Here is a 21696-nt window from a genome sequence, read left to right as displayed (position 1 = left end):
AAATAATTATAAGACTTTTAAAGTGCCTACCTACAAACTCACTAGTATCTCCCTCTGAACAACTGCATGCTTCCATACAGGAAAGTGCTTCAGTGCAGGTTAAATATAGGGGGAAAATGCTGCCCCACCATCAAGTTGTTTTCTTTCTCAGTGTTGCGTGGCTGGGGAGACCTTGAGAAGGGTGTCTTGCTAGCAAGTCATAAAAGCACCTGGTTAATATGGGATAGAGAAGCTGAGTAACCTGGCATCTCAGAGTCATCATTCTTGCCTCCTCTCTTATTTGTTCATGAAAGTTTTAGGCAGATACTGATTTTAATTTATTTTTTTTTAAAGCTTTTTTTTTTTAAATGCTGGTAAAATATACATGAAACTTACCACATTAATAATTTTTTAGGTGTACAGTTCAGCAGCAGCCGGTAAACTCACAATATTTTGCAACCATCACCACTATTTCCAGAACTTTTAAAATCACCCCAAGCAGAGAATGTACTAATTAAACAATAACTCCCCATTCCTCTTTCCCAAGCCCTGGTACCTCCGTTCTACTTTCCATGACTCGTACTGTGGTCCTTCTGTGACTGGTGTATTTCACTTGGCATGGTGTTTTCAAGGTTTATTGTTACTGTGACACGTATCAGAACTGCCCTCCTTTTTAAGGCTAATGCTCCATTGTACATATATACGACATTTTGTTTATCCATTAATCTGTTGGTGTAAACTTGGGTTGATTTTACCTTTTAGCTATTATGAAAAATGTTGCTGAAAACGTAAGTGTGCAAATATCAGTTTGAGTCCCTGCTCAGTTCTTCTGAGAATATACCTAGGAGTAGAACTGCTAGATCATATGGTAATTTTTTGAGGTAGTCAGACCCGCCAGCAATGCATGAGGACTCTCTACATCTTCCAAGACAATAGAAATGAAAACAAAAATAAACAAATGGGACCCAGTCAAACTTACAAACTTTTGCCCAGCAAAATAAACCAGAAACAAAATGAAAGGACAGTCTACAGAATGGGAGAAAATATTTCCAAACAATGTGACCGACAAGGGATTAATCTCCAAAATATGCAGTTTATACAACTCAACAACAAAAGCAATTCAACAGAAAAATGGGCAGACAGTGTAAATAGACATTTCTCCAAAGAGGAAACACAAATAGCCAACAGGCCCATGGAAAGATAATCAACATCACTAACTATTAGAGAAGTGCAAATCAAAACTACAGTGAGGTACCACCTCACACTGGTCAGAATGGCCATCATTAGAAACCCTACGAATAACAAATGCTGGAGAGGGTATGGAGAAAAGGGAATAATCCTCCTATACTGTTGGGAATGTAAGTTGGTGTAGCCACTATGGAAAACAGTATGGAGTATTCTCAGAAAACTAAAAATAGAATTGCTGTATGGTCCAGCAATCCCACTCATGGACCTATATCCAGACAAAACTCTAATCCAAAAAGATACATGCACCCCTATTCACAGCAGCATTGTTCACAATAGCCAAGATGTGGAAATAACCTAAATGGTCATTGAGAGATGAATGGATAAGGAAGATGTGGTACATAGACACAATGGAACACCACCCAGACATAAAAATGAATGAAATAATGCCATTTGCAGGGACATAGATGGATCATTTTAAGTGAAGTAAGCCAGAAAGAGAGAGACAAATGCTATATGGTATCACTCATGTGGAATCTAAAATATGACACACAGGAACCTATCTGTGAAATAGAAACAGCCTCACAGAGCACAGACCCACCTGTGGCTGCCAAGGGGGAGAAAGCAGGGGCAAGGATGGAGGGGGAGGTTGGGCTTCCCAGATGCAAAGCTATTACATACAGAATGGGTAAACAGTAAGGTCCTAATGTATAGGACAGAGAACTGTATATTCAACATCCTATGATAAACCAAAATGCAAAAGTATTTTTAAAAAGAATATACATATATATAACTGAATCACTTTGTTATACAGCAGAAATTAATACAACATTGCAAATCAACTATACTTCAGTTTAAAGGAAAAACAAATGCATGAGGGAGGGTTCCAACTCAAGATGGTGACACAGGAAGATCCTGAGCTTCCCTCCTTCCACGGATGCACAAATTCCAGCTACGTATGGAACAATTTGCTTTGAAAAAACCCTAAAAACTAACAGACTCCTGCATGTTGGGCAAGTAAGAAAGAAACCGGATTGTAGTGGGTAGGAAAGGCTGAGACATAATCTCACCATAACCCCTCACCCAGAGCTTCTTTGTAAGGAGGGAAGGGTTTGAAACCCACCCAGGCACCCCAACTTTTAAGGCCTGCACCTGCGAGGTGAGGCCTTAAAATATCTAGCTTTGAACACTAGCAGGGCTTGCATCCACCAGACCCAGGAGACGTGGAAGTGGCTCTTAAAGGGCTCACGCACAGGCTCTCAGGGCTCCACACTGAAGCAGTCATTTGAAAAGCACCAGGACTTGCCTCTGAGGCTTATCTGCTGATCTTAAAGCATCAGCCTGAGAGGCAGGGGCCTGCTGGGATTCCCTCTAGGGATGGTGGCTGGAGGGCACCACCTTCATGCTCTTCTGCCTTGGTAGACCCTGCAGATGCCGTGTTTTGTATGTGGTTTTTGCTTGGGGCGGGGGGCGGGGGGGGGGGGGGGTGGTGGCGGCGCGCCATCTTTATACTCTGTTTCTGTTGGGCTCCAGCCAGCAGGCACCATCTTGGGGCTGTCCTCTGCCACACTCCAGAGCACCAGCATCTCCTGGAGGGAACTTTTACACGTGTCAGCTCCCACCTAGGGATGCCCCTTGATCACCTGGCATGCATTCCTGGGCCCTGTGAGACTATTAACAGTGGAAAGACAGTTCTTGGCCATCTGCCATCCCCACAGCATTGCACAGAATCACAGACTGAAGTCCACCCAGTCTTGAGATTGCTTGTGCAGGAGCCTTGGCCTGAGGGGCAGGCCTCCAATCTGGCACAGTCCTAGGGGCCAACAGAGTTGTTCTCATAGAATGGAGGCCAGTGGACACAACCTTTGTGCTCACCTTCGGCCTTGCCCTAGGTCACCAGTATCTTCCAGCAAGAGGCTTACACCCTTGTCTGGCCCTCAGATTTTTGTAGCTGCTTTCAGGGGACACCTTTGTATCACCTGACTGGTGGCCAGCAGGGGTCATGCTCACAGGTCCCACAGGACTGTAAACAACCACCCCCTCTAGGCACAAGAAGCAACAGGCTAGGAGCTCAGTCATTCTTTGAAAGAGGCCTGTTAGCACATCATCACAGCTGCAGCCTGAAGGGTAGGCTTTTAATTAAACACACATCTAAGGCTCACCATAATCAATTCCAGAGAGTGTGGACGGTGAGTGAGGTCATCTTTTGGCATGCTCAACAGCTCCAGTATCTCCTGGAGGGGAGCTTTCACACACATCTGCTGCTCCTGTTTTTGTGGCTGCAGCCTATGGGCTGCCCCTTGATTGCCTGTCTCCAGAGGACCGGGGGAGGGGGCTTGGGTCCCTTGGTCACACAGGACTGTAACAGTGTAGGCCACCACCCCCAGGGCGCTGCGCAGACGGCCAGTCTCCCTATCCTAGAGCTTTGGCCTGAGGCGCAGGCTTCTGGTTTGACGTACATCTAGGGGCTTACAGAAGTCCTCTCAGGAAACTGGCCAGGGAGGCCATCTCATAGATCATTGGTATCTTCCAGAAAAGAAGTTTATACTCTCGTCTGGACCCCAATTTTTTGGACTCTGGTGGGAGGGACACCTCCAGATCCCATAGGACTGTATATATTTGCAAACTTTAAAATCTGCTGCCTGAGATTTTTCCCTTTGGGAAAATGACAGGCCTTGGCATACCTTCAACTCCTGAGAACTATTAACAATAAAATAGGCAGCTGTTTAGACAATCAGAAAGCTTTGAAAGACAGCCAACAGCATGGTTAAGCAGTAAGGTTCATCACCTACACAAAATCTACTCCTTCAAGACTGGGGAGTTTGCTCTTGTATTTAATACGTAGAGTCAAGCAAAAGGACTATGGTCCAAATGAAAGAACAAGACAAAGCCTCATTAAAAACAAACAAACAAACAAAAAAAACCCTTAAATAAACAGATAAGTAATTGACCTGATAGAGTTCAAAATAATTGTCATAAAGATGCTCACCCGTCTCAGGGGAAGAATGGGTCAACAAACAGAACTTCAACAAAGAGATAGAAAATAAAAGTACCAAGTATTGAAGTCACAGAACATTTGTATTATAGAAGTGCCAGAAGGAGTAGAGAGAGGAAGGAGCAGAAAACTTAAATTTGAAGACATAATTGCTGAAAATGCCCCTAATCTGCGGAAGAAAACTGACATCCAGATCCAGGGAGCCCAGGGATTTCCAAAAATACTGAACCCAAAGGAATTTACCAAGACACATTATACTTAAAATGTCAAAAGTTAAAAACAAGGAGAGAATCTTAATTTTTCAGCAGACACTTTGCAGGCCAGAAGGGAGTAACACGACATACTCAAAGCGCTGAAAGAAAAGAAATTCTATCAAGAATATTCTACCTGGCCTATTTATCACTCAGAATTGAAGGCAAGATAGAGTTTTCCAGACCGGCAAAAGCTAAAGGAGTTCACCACCACTAAGCTAACTTTATAAGAAGTGTTAAAGAAACTTCTTTAAGATGAAAATAAGGGGCACTAATTACAAAACATACAAAAGTGTAAATCTGTCAAAGGTAAATATATAGTAAAAGGAGTGGATTAATCACTTATAAAACTAGAATGAAGGTCAGACAGAAGTAGTAAAAATAACTGTAACTGCAATAATTAACTGTTAAGGGAGATACAGTATAAAAGGATGTGACTTAAATGTGGGCAGGAAGAAATTTAGAATGTGTTTTAACTTATTATCAACTTAAAATAGATTGTTATAAAGTTCTAACTCTTTCATATGGAAGCCTCCTGGTAACCACAAAGTAAAAACCTATAGTAAATACACAAAAGATGAGAAAGAAATTTAAGCATACCGCTAAAGAAAGTCATCAAACCACAAAGGAAGAGAGCAAGAGAACAGAGGGGAACTATATAAAACAGCCAGAAAACAATTAAGAAAATAGTAATCGGCACATACCCATCAATAATTGTGGTTAATTATGTCAAAAATTAAATGTAAATGTACTAAGTTCTCCAGTCAAGAGACAGAGCAGCTGAATGGGTTAAAAAAACAAGACCCTTGTATATGCTACCCAGAGGAGACTCACTACAGATAATAAGGACTCGGAGTGAAAGTAGAAGGATAGAAAAATATACTCCATGCCAATGGGAAACAAAGGAAAGCTAGGGTAGGCATATCAGACGAAATGGATTTTAAAACACTGCAATAAGAGACAAAGACAGGTGATATATAATGATAAAGGGGTCAACCCAACGAGAGGGTGTGACATTTGTAAATACTAGGCACCCAACGCAGGAGCACATAACTATATAACGCAACTATGAACAGACTTAAAGTGAGAAATGGTAATACAGTAAATAGTGGGGAATTTAATGCCCCAATTACATCAGTGCATAGACCATCCAGACAAAGAATCCATAAGGAAACACTGGCTTTAGATGATACATTAGATCACATAAATGTAACAGACAGTCATACAACATTCCGTACAAAGGCAATAGAATACACATTCTTAAGGGCACAAGGAATATTCCCCAGGTCACATTTTTGGCCACAAGACAAGTTGTGGTTTTTTTTTTTTTGCACCACATCAGACAGCTCGTGGGATCTTAGTTCTGGACCAGGGAACAAACCTGGGTCCTCAGAAGTGAAAGTGTGGCTTCCTAACCACTGGACCACTAGGAAGTTTGCCAAACAAGTCTTAATAAATTTAATGAGGCTGAAATGCTATCAAACATCTTTCACACCCATGATGGTATGAAAATAGAAGTCAACTACAAGAAGAAAATTGGAAAAGTGACAGATGTGGAGCTGAAAACCACTTGCTACTGAACAGCTGGTAGTTCAGAGAAGAAATCAGAAGTCAAACAGGACTTTCAGAGAAATGAGAAAGGAAATACAGCACACCAGACTCACAGGGTGCAGCAAAAGGCAGTTCTCAGAGGGGCTGTGCATGTACGCTTAGCCGTGTCCGACTCCTGGTGACCCTGTGGACTGCAGCCTGTCAGGCTTCTCTGTCCGTAGGATTTCCCAGGCAAGAATACTGGCGTGGGTTGCTGTTCCCTTCGCTGGGGGATTTTCCCAAGCCAGGGATCGAACCCGTGTCTCCTGTGTCTCCTGCATTGGCAGGCAGATTCTCTACCACTGCTCCATCTGAGAAGCTCATTAAAGGGGAAGCTCAGAGCAATAAATGCCTACCCTCAAGAAACAAGAAAAAATTTGAAAAACATAGCTTTATACCTCAAGGGACTAGAAAAAGAACAAAAAATGAAATCCAGAGTTACTAGAAGGAAGGAAATAACAAAGATCAGAGCAAAAATATATGAAATAGAGACAAAAAAGACAGTAGAAAAGATCAGTAAAATTAAATGCTGATTCTTGGGAAAGATAAACTGAACTGCCAAACCTTTAGCTGTGATTTACCAAGCGAAAAAGACAGAGGACTGGGAATTTCCTGGCGGTCCAGTGGTTACGGCTCTGTGCTTCTACTGCATGGGGCATGGACTCACTATCTGGCTAGGGAAGATCCTGCACGCCATGGGGCGTGGACAAGTAAATAAATGACTAAATGAAAGGCGTATTAAAAACAATTTTAAAAAAGAGGACTCAAATAGATAAAAATCAAGTGAAAGAGGAAACATTACAACCAATACCAGTAGCGTCATTCACAGAACTAGAACAAATAACTCTAAGATTTGTGTGGAACCACAGACGACCCCAAATAGCCAAAGCACTCTTGAGAGAACTTGAGAGAAAAGAAAAAGCTGGAAGTATTATATGCTCCCTGCCTTCAAATTATAATTCAAAGCTACGGTCATCAAAATAGTATAGTATTCACACAAAAACAGATGTACAGATCAATGGAACAAAACAGAGAACCCAGAAGTAAATCATGTATACATGGGTCAGTTAATTTATGACAACAGAGACAAGAATGCACAATGGAGAAAGGATGGTCTCTTCCATAAATGGTGTCTGGAGAACTGGACAGCCATATGTAAAAGAAGGAAATTGGACCATTAACTTAAACACCAATTAATTCAAAATGGATTAAAGAATTGAACATTAAGACCTGAACCGTAAAATCCCTGGAAGAAAACATATGCAGTCAGTTCCTTGACATCAGTCTTGGTGATGATTTTTTGGATCTGACTGCAAAATCAGAGGTAACAAAATGGAAAATAAACAAGTGGGACCACATTAAAATAAAAAGCTTCTGTAAAGCAAAGGAAATCATCAACAAAATGAAAAGGCAACCTACTGAATTTGGATCATGTATCTGATAAGGAGTTAATATCTAAAATATATTTTAAAAATTTTGTACAACTCTATAGCAGGAAAAAAAACACCTGATTACAGTCAACCCTTGAACAATGAGGGGGTTAGTTCATGTGTAATTTATAGTCAGCCTTTCATATACACAGTTCTGCTTTATGGGTTCAACCAGACAAAGACTGTATAGTATTGTAGCTGCTAAGTCACTTCAGCTGTGTCTGACTCTGTGCGACCCCACAAACGGCAGCCCGCCAGGCTCCGCTGTCCCTGGGATTGTCCAGGCAAGAACACTGGAGTGGGTTGCCATTTCCTTCTTCAATGCATGAAAGTGAAAAGTGAAAGTGAAGTTGCTCTGTCGTGTCCGACCCTCAGCGACCCCATGGACCGCAGCTTACCAGGCTCCTCCATCCATGGGATTTTCCAGGCAAGAGTACTGGAGTGGGGGGCATTTGCTACTAAAAAGTATCTGCATATAAGTGGAGTCAGCTGTAAGAAATGAGCAGAGCTGAATGGACATTTTCCCAAAGACAAACAGGGCCAACAGGTATATGAATAGATGCTCAACATCATTAATGATCAGGAAAATAAAAATCACGACCACAAATCGAATACCACCTCACATCTATAAGAGTGGCAGTCATCAAGAAGACAGCAGCTAACGTGTTGAGGGGGGTGTGGAGAAAGGGAGCCCTCACTCACTGTTAATGGGATTGTAAATTGGTGTAGCCACTACAGAAAGCAGTATGGAGGCTCCTCAGAAAATTACAGACAGAACCACCATATGACCTAGCAGCTCCACTGCTGGGTATTTGTCCAAAGAAAACAAAAGCACTAATTTCAAAAGATATACACACCTTCATGTTCATTGCAGCAGCACTTAGAATAGCCAAGATACAGTGTCCAGTGATGGATGAATGGGTAAAGAAAATGTGATAACACGCACACACTCTCTCATACTCACATGCACAGTGGAATATAATTCAGTCATGAAAAAGAAATCTTGTCATTTGGGACAACATGGATGGATCTTGAGGGTACTCTGCTACGTGAAGTAAGTCAGAAAAAAACAAATGCCATATGACCTCACTTCAGTTCAGTCGCTCAGTCATGTCCGACTCTTTGAGATCCCATGAACTGCAGCACACCAGGCCTCCCTGTCCATCACCAACTCCCAGAGTTCACTCAAACTCACGTCCATCGAGTCAGTGATGCCAGCCAGCCATCTCATCCTCTGTTGTCCCCTTCTCCTCCTGCCCCCAACCCCTCCCAGCATCAGAGGCTTTTCCAATGAGTCACAACCTCACTTAACGGAATTTAAAAAACAAAAATAAGTTCATGTATAAGGATAACAGATTGGTAGATGCCAGGATCCAGGGCGTGGGGTCGGTAAAATGGGTAAAGGGAGTCAAAAAGTATGATTTTGCACTTGTAAGTCATGGGGATGTAATGAATAGTATGCTAACTACAGTTAATACTTTATTGCATATTTGGAAGTCACTAAGAATAAATCTTGTAAGCTGTCATCAGAAGAAACAAATCTGTAACTTACGGTGACTAATTGTAACTAGATTTATTGTGATCATTTCACAATATATATAAATACTTGAAACTGATGTTATGTTATAGTTTTAAAAAGTATGCTTAAAAAAAAAAAGCACATGGGTCCTCTGGACACATGTTGGTCTGTGTAGAATCTGGCCCACTCATAAATCCTGCTAGACTTTGCCCCACTAACTTCCCTGAAGGGGCTCTTCCTTATACTCTCTGTAATGCCAAGGTTGACTATGACCTGAAGACTCTTGATTGAGTACAGTGTTGCCTTTCCTTATATGCTGTTTGTGCTTGCAACCCAACCAACTTCTCAAACCAGGCATCATACTGTTTTAAAGATGCATAAAGGCATTATATATGATCTATAAAGACAAGCCAAGAAATGACTGAACAAAAGTCGGGATAGTGAGTACTTCGGGGGTGGGGTGGGGGCGCTGATTGGGAAGAGGCACCTAGGAAGCTCTGAACAGGGCTGGCCACCCCCTCCAGCTCTAGGGGATGCCACTCACATAAACTCTGGTTCCCCGAGTACGAGATAGTGCCTATCCTTACCAGAGTGGTGGATACAAAGGCATGCATATTTTTCTCTAAAAAAATAGTATATTAATTCTCACAGAACAATGCATTCATTTTATATGGATTTCTGAATATATTACTGATTGTGCCAGGATTCGGCAAACTTTTTCTGTAAAGGGCCAGATGGTAATTATTTTAGGCTTTTCAACAAATAAAGCCTGTGTCACAGCTGCTCGGGTCTGCTGCTGTAGTGTAAAAGCAGCCAGAGAGTGTATAAATGAGTAGGTGTGATTATATCCCAGGCTTTATTTACAGAATCAGGTGGCTGGGTTTGGCTTGGGGCCAAAGTTTACTAAACCCCAGATGACGCAGTTAAATCTTTGAAAGGAAAAAATATACCTATGGTCCATCTCACAGGATTTTGAGTAGAGTGTGAAACAAAGGATTCATTGGTGATATTGTAGGAAGGTCAGTGATGAAGCCTTTTGTAATCTATGTTTATTTTTGAATAAATTCTGACTGTGAAACATTTGATCTAAATTTGACTTTTTTATGAACTTGGGGTTCTGTCCTTTGTTATATAAGACATTGAGAGAAAACTGCTGTTTGAACCTTGATTTCATTAGGGAACCACTTCTGTCAGAATTATTCAGATTAATTCTTCTACTAATAATAGTAAACCCAACTACAATAATATCATTTGTCATGAACTGATCATCACCAGATGTTAGACATGATGCCAGGCACATTATACATGTTACTTCTCTTCTTTACAACAGTTCTTCAATGTAGACTTTTTTGAGAGTCTCAATTTTGCAAGAGAAAAGCTGACTCTTCTAAGGTCACATAGCTAATAAAGCTGAGATCTGAACCCGAATTGTTCACTTTCAAAGTTCATAGTCTTTTTTTTCCTACAGTACACTTCCTCTATAAAAGGCATCCTCATTTAATGCTGCCAAAATCAATTTTGTTTTAGATTGTCTTCGCAGTTTTACTGACTTAGAAGAACTTGATGAGACAGAGTTATATATGTGCCACAAGTGCAAGAAGAAACAAAAGTCCACTAAGAAGTTTTGGATTCAAAAACTACCCAAGGCAAGTATTGCATTTCAAGTCATAATGCAGTTTTGAGGGGGAAAATGCTTATGATTGGTTGGAAGACAAATTATTTTTCTAACTTTATATTTATATAATCTGCATTGGTCTCTAGGGTTTTCAATAAAACTAAGCCCTTTATGAATTCATAAGTAAATATGTCCTGATCACTATTTACAGAGCGTGACGGGTGGGGTTTCCCCACCACACCACCAACATGCAGTTCTGTGACACCATGGGTGTCCTACATACAATTCAACTCCATTCTGACAGTCTTTACTCAGAGAGAGCATCAGATTCCACGGGTAAAGGCACTCAGTCCCACAAGATCGCCCTCTACATCAGACGTCATCACAAGCCCAGGCTGTTACTTTGGGCTTAGGCTTCTGAAGGGACAACTGCAAACTGAGGGCTCCTACGACTCCTTGCTTGGACTTCAGACATCAGTCACGTGTCCCCATTGTCACTCCTCCTCGTGACCGACTAGGTAGAAATCAGAGGTCCCCATGACCCTCGTCCCTTCTTGGGTTCCATTAATTTGCTACAGCAGCTCACAGACCCCAGGAAACCTGTCTGCTCACCAGATTATCAATTCACGACAAAGGATGTTAAAGGATACAAATCAACAACCAGATGAAGAGATAGAAAGGGCAAAGTTCTGAACAAAGGAGTTTTTGTCCTCATGGAATTTGGGGCCTTGCATGGTGGCACGTGGAAGAGCTCTGGTTCCCCAACCTGGAAGCACTCCAAACCTTGTCCTTTGGGCTTCATTACACAGACACGACTGATTAAATCACTGGCCACTGCTGATGGTTCGACCTCCAATGCCTCTCCCCTCTTGGGGGTCAGGGAGGTAGGACTGAAAGTTTTAACTCAATTTCTTGATTGGTTCTCTTGGCAACAAGCCCCCATACCTCACTAACATAACAAAAGATCACTCTGTGGCTCTCTTCACTTGGGAAATTTCAAGGCTTTTAGGATCTTGTGTCAGGAAAGGAGACAAAACTAAACACATTATAAATCACAGTATCATAAAAAGGTATTCATGGAAGAAACCAATATCAAGATCAAAAGGAAAACTGATAGACTGCCTAAAATATTATCTAAGAGATATTAGTACCATCAAGTAGTTAATTTTGATTGAAAGGTAAATTAAGTGCTTGTTTATAGTTTTTGTCTTTATTTCTCATCCAGGTGCTATGCTTACATTTGAAAAGATTTCATTGGACAGCATATTTAAGAAACAAAGTTGATACATACGTAGAATTTCCCCTGCGAGGCCTAGACATGAAATGCTACTTACTAGAGGTAACGTAATTACGTGTGTTAGTAAAATTAAGTTTTCACGGAGAGAGGGTGGAGGTCATTGAGGTAGGGAGATGCTGATGTCATTGACCACTGCTCCTAACTCAGTCCTGGGATACCTTCTCCCTTGATCTGTAGCCCGAGAACAGTGGCCCAGAGAACTGCCTGTACGACCTTGCTGCTGTGGTGGTGCACCATGGCTCTGGGTGAGTATGCCAGCCGGCTCTCTTGGGGTTGGGAATAGGGCAGTAAAGACCTGCAGTTTTGTACCACTCTCAGTAACTCTCTCCCAGCTCCCTCTACAACAGATTCACATGCATTCACTAAAATGGACAAAAATAGACAAATTTAATTCAGATGATCATTATATCTATTACTGTGAGCAAGAACCCCTTAGAAGAAATGGAATAGCCCTCACAGTCAGCAAGAGTCCAAGATGCAGTACTTGGGTGCAATCTCAAAAATGACAGAATGATCTCGGTTTGTTTCCAAGGCAAACCATTCAAATCACAGTAATCCAAGTCTATGTCCCAACCACTAACACTGGAAAAGATGAAGTTGAACGGTTCTACGAAGACATATAAGACCTTCTAGAACTAATACCAGAAGAAGATGTCCTTTTCATCATAGGGAACTAGAATGCAAAAGTAGAAAGTCAAGGGATACCAGGAGTAACAGTCAGATTTGGCTTTGGAGTACAAAATGAACCAGAGCAAAGGCTAACAGTTTTGTCAAGAGAACGCTCTGGTCATAGCAAACATCCTCTTCCAACAGCATAAGAGACAACTCTACACATGGACATCACCAGATGGTCAGTCCTGAAATCAGATTGATTATATTCTTTGCAGCTGAAGATAGAGAAGCTCTAAACAGCAAAAACAAGACTGAGAGCTGACTGTGGCTCAGATCATGAGCTTCTTATTGCATAATTCAGACTTAAACTGAAATAAGTAGGGACAACTACTAGGCCATTCGGGTATGGCCTAAATCAAATCCCTTGCAGTGGAAGTGACAAATAGATTCAAGGGATTAGATCCGGACAGAGTGCCTGAAGAACTATCATTGTACAGGAGGCAGTGATAAAAACCATCCCCAAGAAAAAGAAAGGCAACAGGGCAAAATGGCTGTCTGAGGAGGCCTTGCAGACAGCTGAGAAAAGAAGAAAGGCAAAGGAGAAAGAGAAAGATACACCTGTCTGAATGCAGAGTTCCAAAGAATAGCAAGGAGGGAGAAGAAGGCCGCCTTATGCGAGCAATGCAAGTAAATAGAGGAGAACAATAGAATGGGAAAGACTAGAGATCTCTTCAAGAAAATTAGAGCTACCAAGGGAACATTTCACGCAAAGATGGGCTTGATAAAGGACAGAAATGGTCTGGACCTAACAGAAGCAGAAGATACTAAGAGGTGGCAAGAATACACAGAACTGTACAAAAATGGTGTTAATAACCTGGACAGTCACAATGGTGTGATCACTCACCCAGAGCCAGGCATCCTAGAGTGAAGTGGGCCTGAGGAAGCATTACTAAGAACAGCTAGTGGAGGTGATGGAATTCCAGCTGAGCTATTTCAAATCCTAAAAGATGATGCTCTGAAAGTGCTGCACTCAGTATGGCAGCAAATTTGGAAAACTCAGCAGTGGCCACAGGACTGGAAAAGGTCAGTTTTCATTACAGTCCCAAAGAAGGGCAATGCCAAAGAATGCTCAAACTACCACACAATTGTGCCCATTTCACATGGTAGGATAATGCTCAAAACCCTTCAAGCTAAGCTTCAACTATACATGAACCAAGACTATCCAGCTGTACAAGCTGGATTTGGAAAAGGCAGAGGAACCAAAGATCAAATTGACAGCATCCGTTGGATCATAGAGAAAGCAGGAGAGTTCCAGAAAAACATCTACTACTGCTTCATTGACTACATTAAAGCCTTTGACTGTGTGGATCACAACAAACTGCGGAAAATTCTTAAAGAGATGGGAATACCAGACCACCTTACCTGCCTCCTGAGAAACCTGTATGCAGGTCAAGAAGCAACAGTTAGAACTGGACATGGAACAACTGACTGGTTCAAAATTGGGAGAGGAGCACGTCAAGGCTGGTATGTTGTCACCCTGTTTATTTAACTTGTATGCAGAGTACATCATGCAAAATGCTGGGCTGGATAAAGCCCAGCCTGGAATCAAGATTGCCTGGAGAAATAACGACAACCTCAGATAGGCAAATGATACCACCCTTATGGCAGAAAGTGAAAAGGAACTAAAGAGCCTCTTGAAGGTGAAAGAGAGTGAAAAACCTGGCTTAAAACTCAACATTCAGAAAACGAAGATCATGGCATCCGGTCCCATCACTTCATGGCAGATAGATGGGGAAAAAATGGAAACAGTGACAGACTTTATTTTCTTGGGCTCCAGAATCACTGTAGACGGTGACTGCAGCAATGAAATTTAAAGATGCTTGCTCCTTGGAAGAAAAGACGTGATCAACCTAGAGAGTGTATTAAAAAGCAGAGACGTTGCTTTGCCAACAAAGGTCTGTATATCAAAGCTATGGTTTTTCCAGTAGTCATGTACAGATGTGAAAGCTGGACCATAAACAAGGCTGAGCACCAAAGAATTGATGCTTTTGAACTGTGGTGCTGGAGAAGACTCTTGGGAGTCCCTTGGACAGCAGGGAAATCAAAGCAGTCAATCCTAAAGGAAATAAACCCTGAATATTCACTGGAATGACTGATGCTAAAGCTGAAACTTCCAATACTTTGGCCACCTGATACAAAGAACTGACTCACTGGAAAAGACCCTGATGCTGGGGAAGATTGAGGCCAAGAGAAGGGGGCAACAGATATGAGATGGTTGGATGGCATCACTGACTTAATGGACATGAGTTTGAGCAAACTCCAGGAGATAGTGAAGGATAGGGAAGCCTGGCATGCTGCAGTTCATGGGGTTGCAAAGAGTTGGACACAACTGAGTGACTGGTAGAACTTTCCTTCAGTCTTGGTGGGAAAGCGTATTCCTGAGATACTTTGTGAAGCATGAAGAGAAGGCACACGAAAGCAAAATGGAGAAAGGTTCATTTGAGCCCAGCATTCACAACTAGTCTATTGTCCACAAAATCCTGAGTAGTCATTACTCCAAAAGACTGCTGATTTCCTTGGCCAATTGATATTTAAATGGAGGGAAACAGGTATTATTTAGAATAAACTTCATGTTCTCTACTTTAAAGGTACATTTCTTACTTTGTTATGTAACATTCTTGATTACTTTTTTCCCTTGAAAGCCTGTATTAGGGGTATATTCCTTCCTTTTTCTGGTCTGCTTGAGGATGTTTGTTTTAGCTTCAGAGTTGGCAAGCCACTATCCATGTTGAAAATCCTCTTCCCTCTGAACTTTGTACACATTGCTCTATTGACCTCACCATTCATAGTTATAAATGATAAGTCCATTACACGTCTGATTCTCATTTGCTTGTTTTTTTCTTTGGACTTAAGAAATTACTTGAGATGCATTTTTTTTGGTAGTTGACAGGGATACTCTTAGTCTGGTGTCTTCAGCTCATGAAATGTTTTAAGGGTTTTTCTAGCAGTTTGTGAAGGTCTTTGTTCTGTCTAAAGGCTTTCTCCTAACCAGGAGGACTGACTCTGGGGCTCCGTGTGTGAGTTGGTGGGTCATGCTGAGAAGGAAAAGCCTTTGATAGTCAAAGTCAGAAAGAAAGTGCTTCCCTGGAGGCAGATTTCTGTCCTATGCTCAGGTTTCTTCTAAGACTGATGGGAAATCTGGTCCTAAGTTTTCCATGTTTCCATAGGCCTTGACCTCTGCTTGTTAAGCTCCTTTGATGTTTAGTTTCTGTTAATCCAGTGCCGTGTAAACACAGCTTTGTGTGCTCCAGAAAATCTTCAGCTTCTGGTCAGTCCATGGCACTCTTCCCTGTTTTCCGGTGTCACTGCAGTCCTTGTCATTTCGATGGGTTTCAAGAAGATAAACATGAGCTTAATCAACTGTCTTAAACTACAAATCTCTAGAACTTATTCCATACAGTACTTATTAAAATTTATTGTCCTTCTAGTATTTTATATGGTTGCACAAATTCTTGTGTGACTTCTGTAGACTTTTTCTTTGATCATTTGACCTTTCTTTACAGGGTCGGTTCTGGACATTACACAGCATACGCAACTCACGAAGGTCGCTGGTTCCATTTCAATGACAGTACTGTAACACTGACTGATGAAGACACCGTGGTGAAGGCCAAGGCCTACATCCTTTTTTATGTGGAACGCCAGGCCAGAGCTGGATCGGACAAACTTTAATACCTCCTCCAAATCATTATTCGTCAACTATACCGGACAGACATTTCCAATTTTCCATAAATACTTGATCCAAGATTTAATTTCATTATGCACTTTTCAGTTTCCTGTTTTGGGTTTAGTTTTATTTTGTCAATGGTAGTGACTTATTGAACATGGGCACCAACTAATTTTTTTTGTTTTTAGTTCTACCAGAAAACCTCAGCAGATATTTTGATTTGCTGCTTTAGTTGTAATAATTCAGTTTTTATATGTAGTTTCAAGAACTTATTAGTTCTGTTTGACTTTTTTATATTAATGTTCAGTTCTCACTTTGAGGCACATTTACGTCAATGCTTTGTTACTCTCATATGCTGAAAGCGAGAGATGTTCCCGACTGTGAAGAGCGATGTAACCACCTACTGCCTTCTCACAGATCCAAGGGAGATCAGGCTGGCTCTAAACCAAGTATCATGTGTGCACATAAATCTGTGGCTCACGAGAGTTCAGTGACTGCTCAGTAATCATTCTTTCTGCTTGTAAAAGAGAACAGGAAGGGCATCATTAAATAGACCAGGTGACTGCTGCTCTTGATGTCTCTCAAAGGTGCTGTTTATCAGCACTAACTAAATAAATCGGTTGATTCAGTTATACCTACATTGCAAATTCAAGAATTACTTTTTTTTTTTTTGGTTTGGGGGCACTTTCATAGAGGAGATAGGGGTACTGAACAGTCCAAATAAGACCAAATACACTTAAAAGTGTTCCAAAAATTCTGTGACTCAGCTACATGTTATCCAAGCATTATTTATCCAGTGTGAAGAAACTGTAGTGTTGTTTGCCTTTTTGAGTCAGCACCTAATTCCCCCCTTGGTTGTAGCACTGGGGTTAACTGCATGTCCACTCTAGTCCTGCTTCTTCCTTAGCCACCAGAGGTTGAGATGCTACCTTCCAAAGTTGATTCTGACCATCACCTAAACTTCGGGAACACTGTGGAGTCCACAGGAGGAAACTAAAGTCTAAGTTTTGACAACTCTTTAAAGCTCTCACTGGCCTATCCTCATAGCAGAGCAAATGAAAATAGCTTCACTTTGAATAAGTAGAGTTTTTCTTGTTTAGGTTAGCAGTCTGTTAAAATTGTTTTCAAGAAAAGTAGGCACCAGCACTGCTGCTGCTAAGTCGCTTCAGTCGTGTCCGACTCTGTGCGACCCCATAGACGGCAGCCCCCCAGGCTCCCCGATCCCTGGGATTCTCCAGGCAAGAACACCGGAGTGGGTGGGCACCAGCACTACTTTGCTTTAATTCAAATTGAAATCTGGAACCAGAATCCCATCTAATGAAGCTTCCTGTGCTTTCCAGAAGTGTTTTCAAGCCAGCCTGCTGGTCTTGGGGTACTGTGCTTTCCCAAAGTGTTTCAGCCAGCCTGCTGATCTTGGGGTGCTGGTGCACAACGTACAAATTAGTGAGAGGAGGAGGGAGCTCCGGCTGGGCCTGTGCAAGAGGAACACGCCCATTTTCATGCTCGCTGCTTGTTCCAGTCGGTATTTTCCTCCCATCCCAGTTCTACAAGTTCTTACGGGGGTGCAGAATACAGTTAGTTTATGTTAAGCCAGCCAATCAGACTTTCTCATATTATTTTTTTCTGTTAAAAAAAATGGTCGATTTTAAGTGTATGGATGTAAAAGAAAGTTGAGTGGCACTCCCCCTAGCTTGGATATTTGAAGCTGCGGGAGCAGAGCTGCTCCATTCCCACTTTAATATTAGCTGGAAAAATCCCACATTTTCTCAGAGCAGAACACACGCTAAACTGTTTAAAATAACTAGGAGCAAATTATGTCCGAACATCTACTGTCCAATATAGTGGTCACTGGCCATGTATAGTTAAGAGTTAATTTTAATTAAAAATATATTGAAAACTCAGTTCTTCAGTCACACTGGTCATGGTTGAAGCTCTCAGCAGCCACTCGGCACAGGACCACCCAGGGCTGGACGGTCCACCTGTGTGCGGAGCTCTCTGACACTGCTGGGCTAGTTTCACTGCAGAGAAAAAAGCTTTGCCACCATGTAATCTTACAACTTAAAGAGAGCCCAGAAGATAAAACCAAGAGGAAAACATGTATTTAAAACAGTTTACAATGGTAAATTACATACTTCGAGCCACAACTTTTTGAACTGCAGAAATGACAGTCTCACATAATTTGATCTACTGTATCAGTACATTAATATCACATGTCACTGAACTAGAAACGTGCATCTTCTCTGACCTCGCTCCTATGAATCCAGTCTCTTTTGCTTAGAAGATACACAGCTGTAACTTCTAACATTTGCACTTAGATCACTGTGTGGGCCGCAGTTATAATTCCAACAAGAAAGCCTCGAGCGGTGTTGATGGAGGAAAATGGCCTTTCTACCAAAATGGAACTTACAATAGACTAGACTACTTTGTTGGGGAAAGTGGTCCTCACACAGGCAACACTGTTGGCCTAGGAGATGAACACACCTCCTCTCTTGAATTTTGCAGTGTTTCTCTCTCTTCATTTTACTAAAGCAGACATGCCTGAAGGATACCATGAAGGTTCTCTGGAAAAGCGACTGGATCCATGTGAACTGTGCACTTGAACACCAGTGATGTAAATGTGCCTGTTTCTATTTTGAAAATTTAACTGTGCAGCCTTATCACGCCTACTTCGAAAGCTGACCTTCGTGCTCTTCAGGGCTGTTCCCTGGCGCCGTGTTGCCTCTAGCACGTGTGGCTTCCCACTCAGAGCAGTGTTGAGGCAGGGCCTCATGCTGAGGCACAGGGCTCCTCGGAACAAAGCTTCCTCAGAAGTCCTCCCACACAGGTGGGTGAAAGAAACAGTTTGTGGCAACACAAATCTCTCTCCATGGTGGAGAAAACCTTTGCTTATCCACTGTATTCTACTCAGTGTCTAGTGATGACAAATGTAATGGAATTAAACCAGTAAAGTGTAGGGGCCCTGGTTGTGTTAAATGTGCATCTCACCTGTGGAACCTACTCAGCAGCTTGGTTTCTAGGGTTGGGGACATATTTATTTCTTAAAGCCACACCTCTCCTTCATTGGTTTAGTGTGTGTACATACGTCTGTTTAGATCTACTTATCCCACTTCCACCTCTACCGTCCCCTAAACTCTCACGTTCCCTTTGTAGCTGAAGTGGCCTCTTCTCGTGGGCCCTGGAGAAGCTCCTGAGCAAAGTCTGTTTCTGCAGCCAGGAACATAAGAGGGGACCAGAGCGTGGCTGCAGGAGGGTGCCCACAGCGCAGGAAGGAGTGGGAGTGGGTGGCGTCATGCTGTAGCCCAAGGTCTGTGCATCACCTCGCTGGGTGAGGACCTTCCCCCTTAGGTCTGACTGCGATGGACTTCAGACTTCCCTCTGCAAATGTTGGTTGTGTGAGAGGTAATCATTTCCACTGAAACCTAGTTTGTATGATGCTGAGAGGATTACTTGTGCAAGTGACTGATTTAAGTTGTAATCACAGCCCTTTTCTGCTTCACCTACCTGAACTGTTTCATGGAAAGTATCATTAAAGATCTGGTCTCTTCCCTTTTGACTATTATTTCCGAACCTCTTTCAGTGGAGCTAAGTTAAGTGATGATGTACTTGCTCAAGCTACGGGCCTTTGGAATGAGTCAACAGGTAGCAGGTTTTTATGAACCCCTCATCACCGAGGGCTGCTGGTACACTTGGGCCCAGACAGAATGACCTGGAGGGGCAGGGTTGGCAGCAGAAAGTCATCCAGTGGCACAGTCAGGTCCCAAGGGAGCTCACCCGCACTGCGTGACTTCGTCGTGTCCTTCCTTGTGACGCTGATTTTATAAGAATGAGGTCTGCTTGCCTCCATCAGAGCCAGACTACCCTGAGGAACCAGGTTTGGGACTCTGAGCAAAGGATCAAACAGGGAAACAAGTGCCACTGTTAAAGAGTCAATACCTGCTTTACAGTAAGCTCCTGTGAGAACCACCCTGTGTCCACACCCATCGTTTTTCTGTTACTCATTTGCCTGTTTCTATCAGTCTTCTAAAACTGAAGACAGAGACGCCTGAAGCCCAAATGGTTTTGTCTCCAGTTCCCAAATCACACGTTTCCTTTTGGCAGCCGTGCCGGTCAGAGGCTGTGAAGGAGCCGAGCTCCATGGGGCAGAGAGGGAGGAGCTTGGAGGAACAGCTGTCAGAACACCAGGCTGTGAGCCACAGCCCTCCCTGCAGGCAGGCATGCCTGTGGACCCACCCTATATTCTGGGGTGCCTCCTACCACCCCACGTGAGGAGCAGCGAAGTGGCCCAGCTCTGCCCATATTTGCTGCTCAAGCAGAGCTGTTGAAGTGCAGCTTGGGAGACACAAGGAACCAAAATGACTCTCCCCTGTGGCTGGCATGCTTACACTACTCTGCCTTTAAGAAGGTGAAAGAACCAACTACTTCCAGGGATCAGCCCTCTAAAAAGTACTGGTTTGGAAAGGATTCAGGAGGGAAATCCTAAAGGCTTTCCAGTAAACACACCTGTGGTGTAGCAGTACCTTTTAAATAAGTTTAACTAGAGCCCAAAGAGGGACTCTGGCTAGTCAGCTGTCATTTGAACAATTAAAATGATTTGTGTGAAATATGAGCAGTTCCTAGTAACCCTTTCCTTGAGAAACACATCTTGTTTTTGGCTGTTTCTTGATGTATGTTGTTTTTAAGAAAAGCCACGCTTTCCAAGTGACCTTGGCAGTGGTGGGGTAACCTGGGCACAGGGGACCGCTAAGCCTGGCTCCTCAAAGCACGGGAGCGAGCCACAGTGGCTACTCACCCCTCGGCTGCATTCTGCTTTTACAGGCAAAGCTGCACCAGGTCCAACCAAGCCTCAGTTCCAGAAGAGGGTCCTGGCACGTGTGCTTCATCCACACAAGTGGAAACAGTATTCCCATTCCTTCCAATTCTAATTATGTGGGAAAAGGAACCAACAGTAACCACTGAGGTGGCCTCATCTAACAGAGAAACAATCGTTCTCATCTCACGACTGCAGCCCCCAAACCAAGCAAGACATAGGAGACACAGACATAGGAGTTCACAGGAGGGGAAATACAGTAGGGTCTGGTGAAGGACTGGGAGCGAAGCAGTACTAGAAAATGGGTCCACAGATTAAGAAATCTCAGTTTTGTGTTAGGAAGGGAGAACTCATGAATAAAACCTCCAGGCAATTTACCTAGCGGCTTAACTGCCGGGAACTAAACTACACACATTCACAAGGAGGATGTGTGGCTGGCTTACAGGGCAAGAGTAGAATACTTCAACTTATAATTGCTTCAAGCAGTTTTGTATTAAGAGTTACTTCATCCATCCTGGCACTTGGGGAAATATAGATTAGATACAGCAGGACACGTAACTGGAAAAATGTAAAGCCAAGTAAACAAGTTTAAAATGTGACACACACACAGAAGAACCTTGGAGAGCGAGAAGCTACTTAACACAAATCTCTTATGAAAAAGCTCGGGGTAAAAACAGAGCCAAATGGGAAAT

At 42.6% G+C, this 21696-nt stretch overlaps 2 protein-coding genes across 3 annotated transcripts in view; both read left to right on the top strand.

The window, feature by feature from the left end:
* USP3 (ubiquitin specific peptidase 3) overlaps positions 1-16359 on the top strand; it is a 96263-nt gene extending 79904 nt beyond the window's left edge. For both annotated transcript variants that reach the window (XM_052646184.1, XM_052646185.1), the window contains exons 12-15: positions 10477-10595; positions 11790-11903; positions 12039-12106; positions 16037-16359. In XM_052646184.1, coding sequence (XP_052502144.1) covers positions 10477-10595; positions 11790-11903; positions 12039-12106; positions 16037-16202 — 467 coding nt within the window. In that variant the 3' untranslated portion in view covers positions 16203-16359. The remainder of the gene's footprint in view (positions 1-10476; positions 10596-11789; positions 11904-12038; positions 12107-16036) is intronic.
* SNX1 (sorting nexin 1) overlaps positions 1-21696 on the top strand; it is a 587700-nt gene that overhangs the window by 42128 nt on the left and 523876 nt on the right. The window lies entirely within an intron of this gene.

Source organism: Budorcas taxicolor, chromosome 10 (assembly GCF_023091745.1).
Source record: "Budorcas taxicolor isolate Tak-1 chromosome 10, Takin1.1, whole genome shotgun sequence".
NCBI lineage: Eukaryota > Metazoa > Chordata > Mammalia > Artiodactyla > Bovidae > Budorcas > Budorcas taxicolor.
The sequence above is the reverse complement of the archived record's forward strand: the minus strand, read 5'-3'. Positions and strand labels throughout refer to the sequence as shown.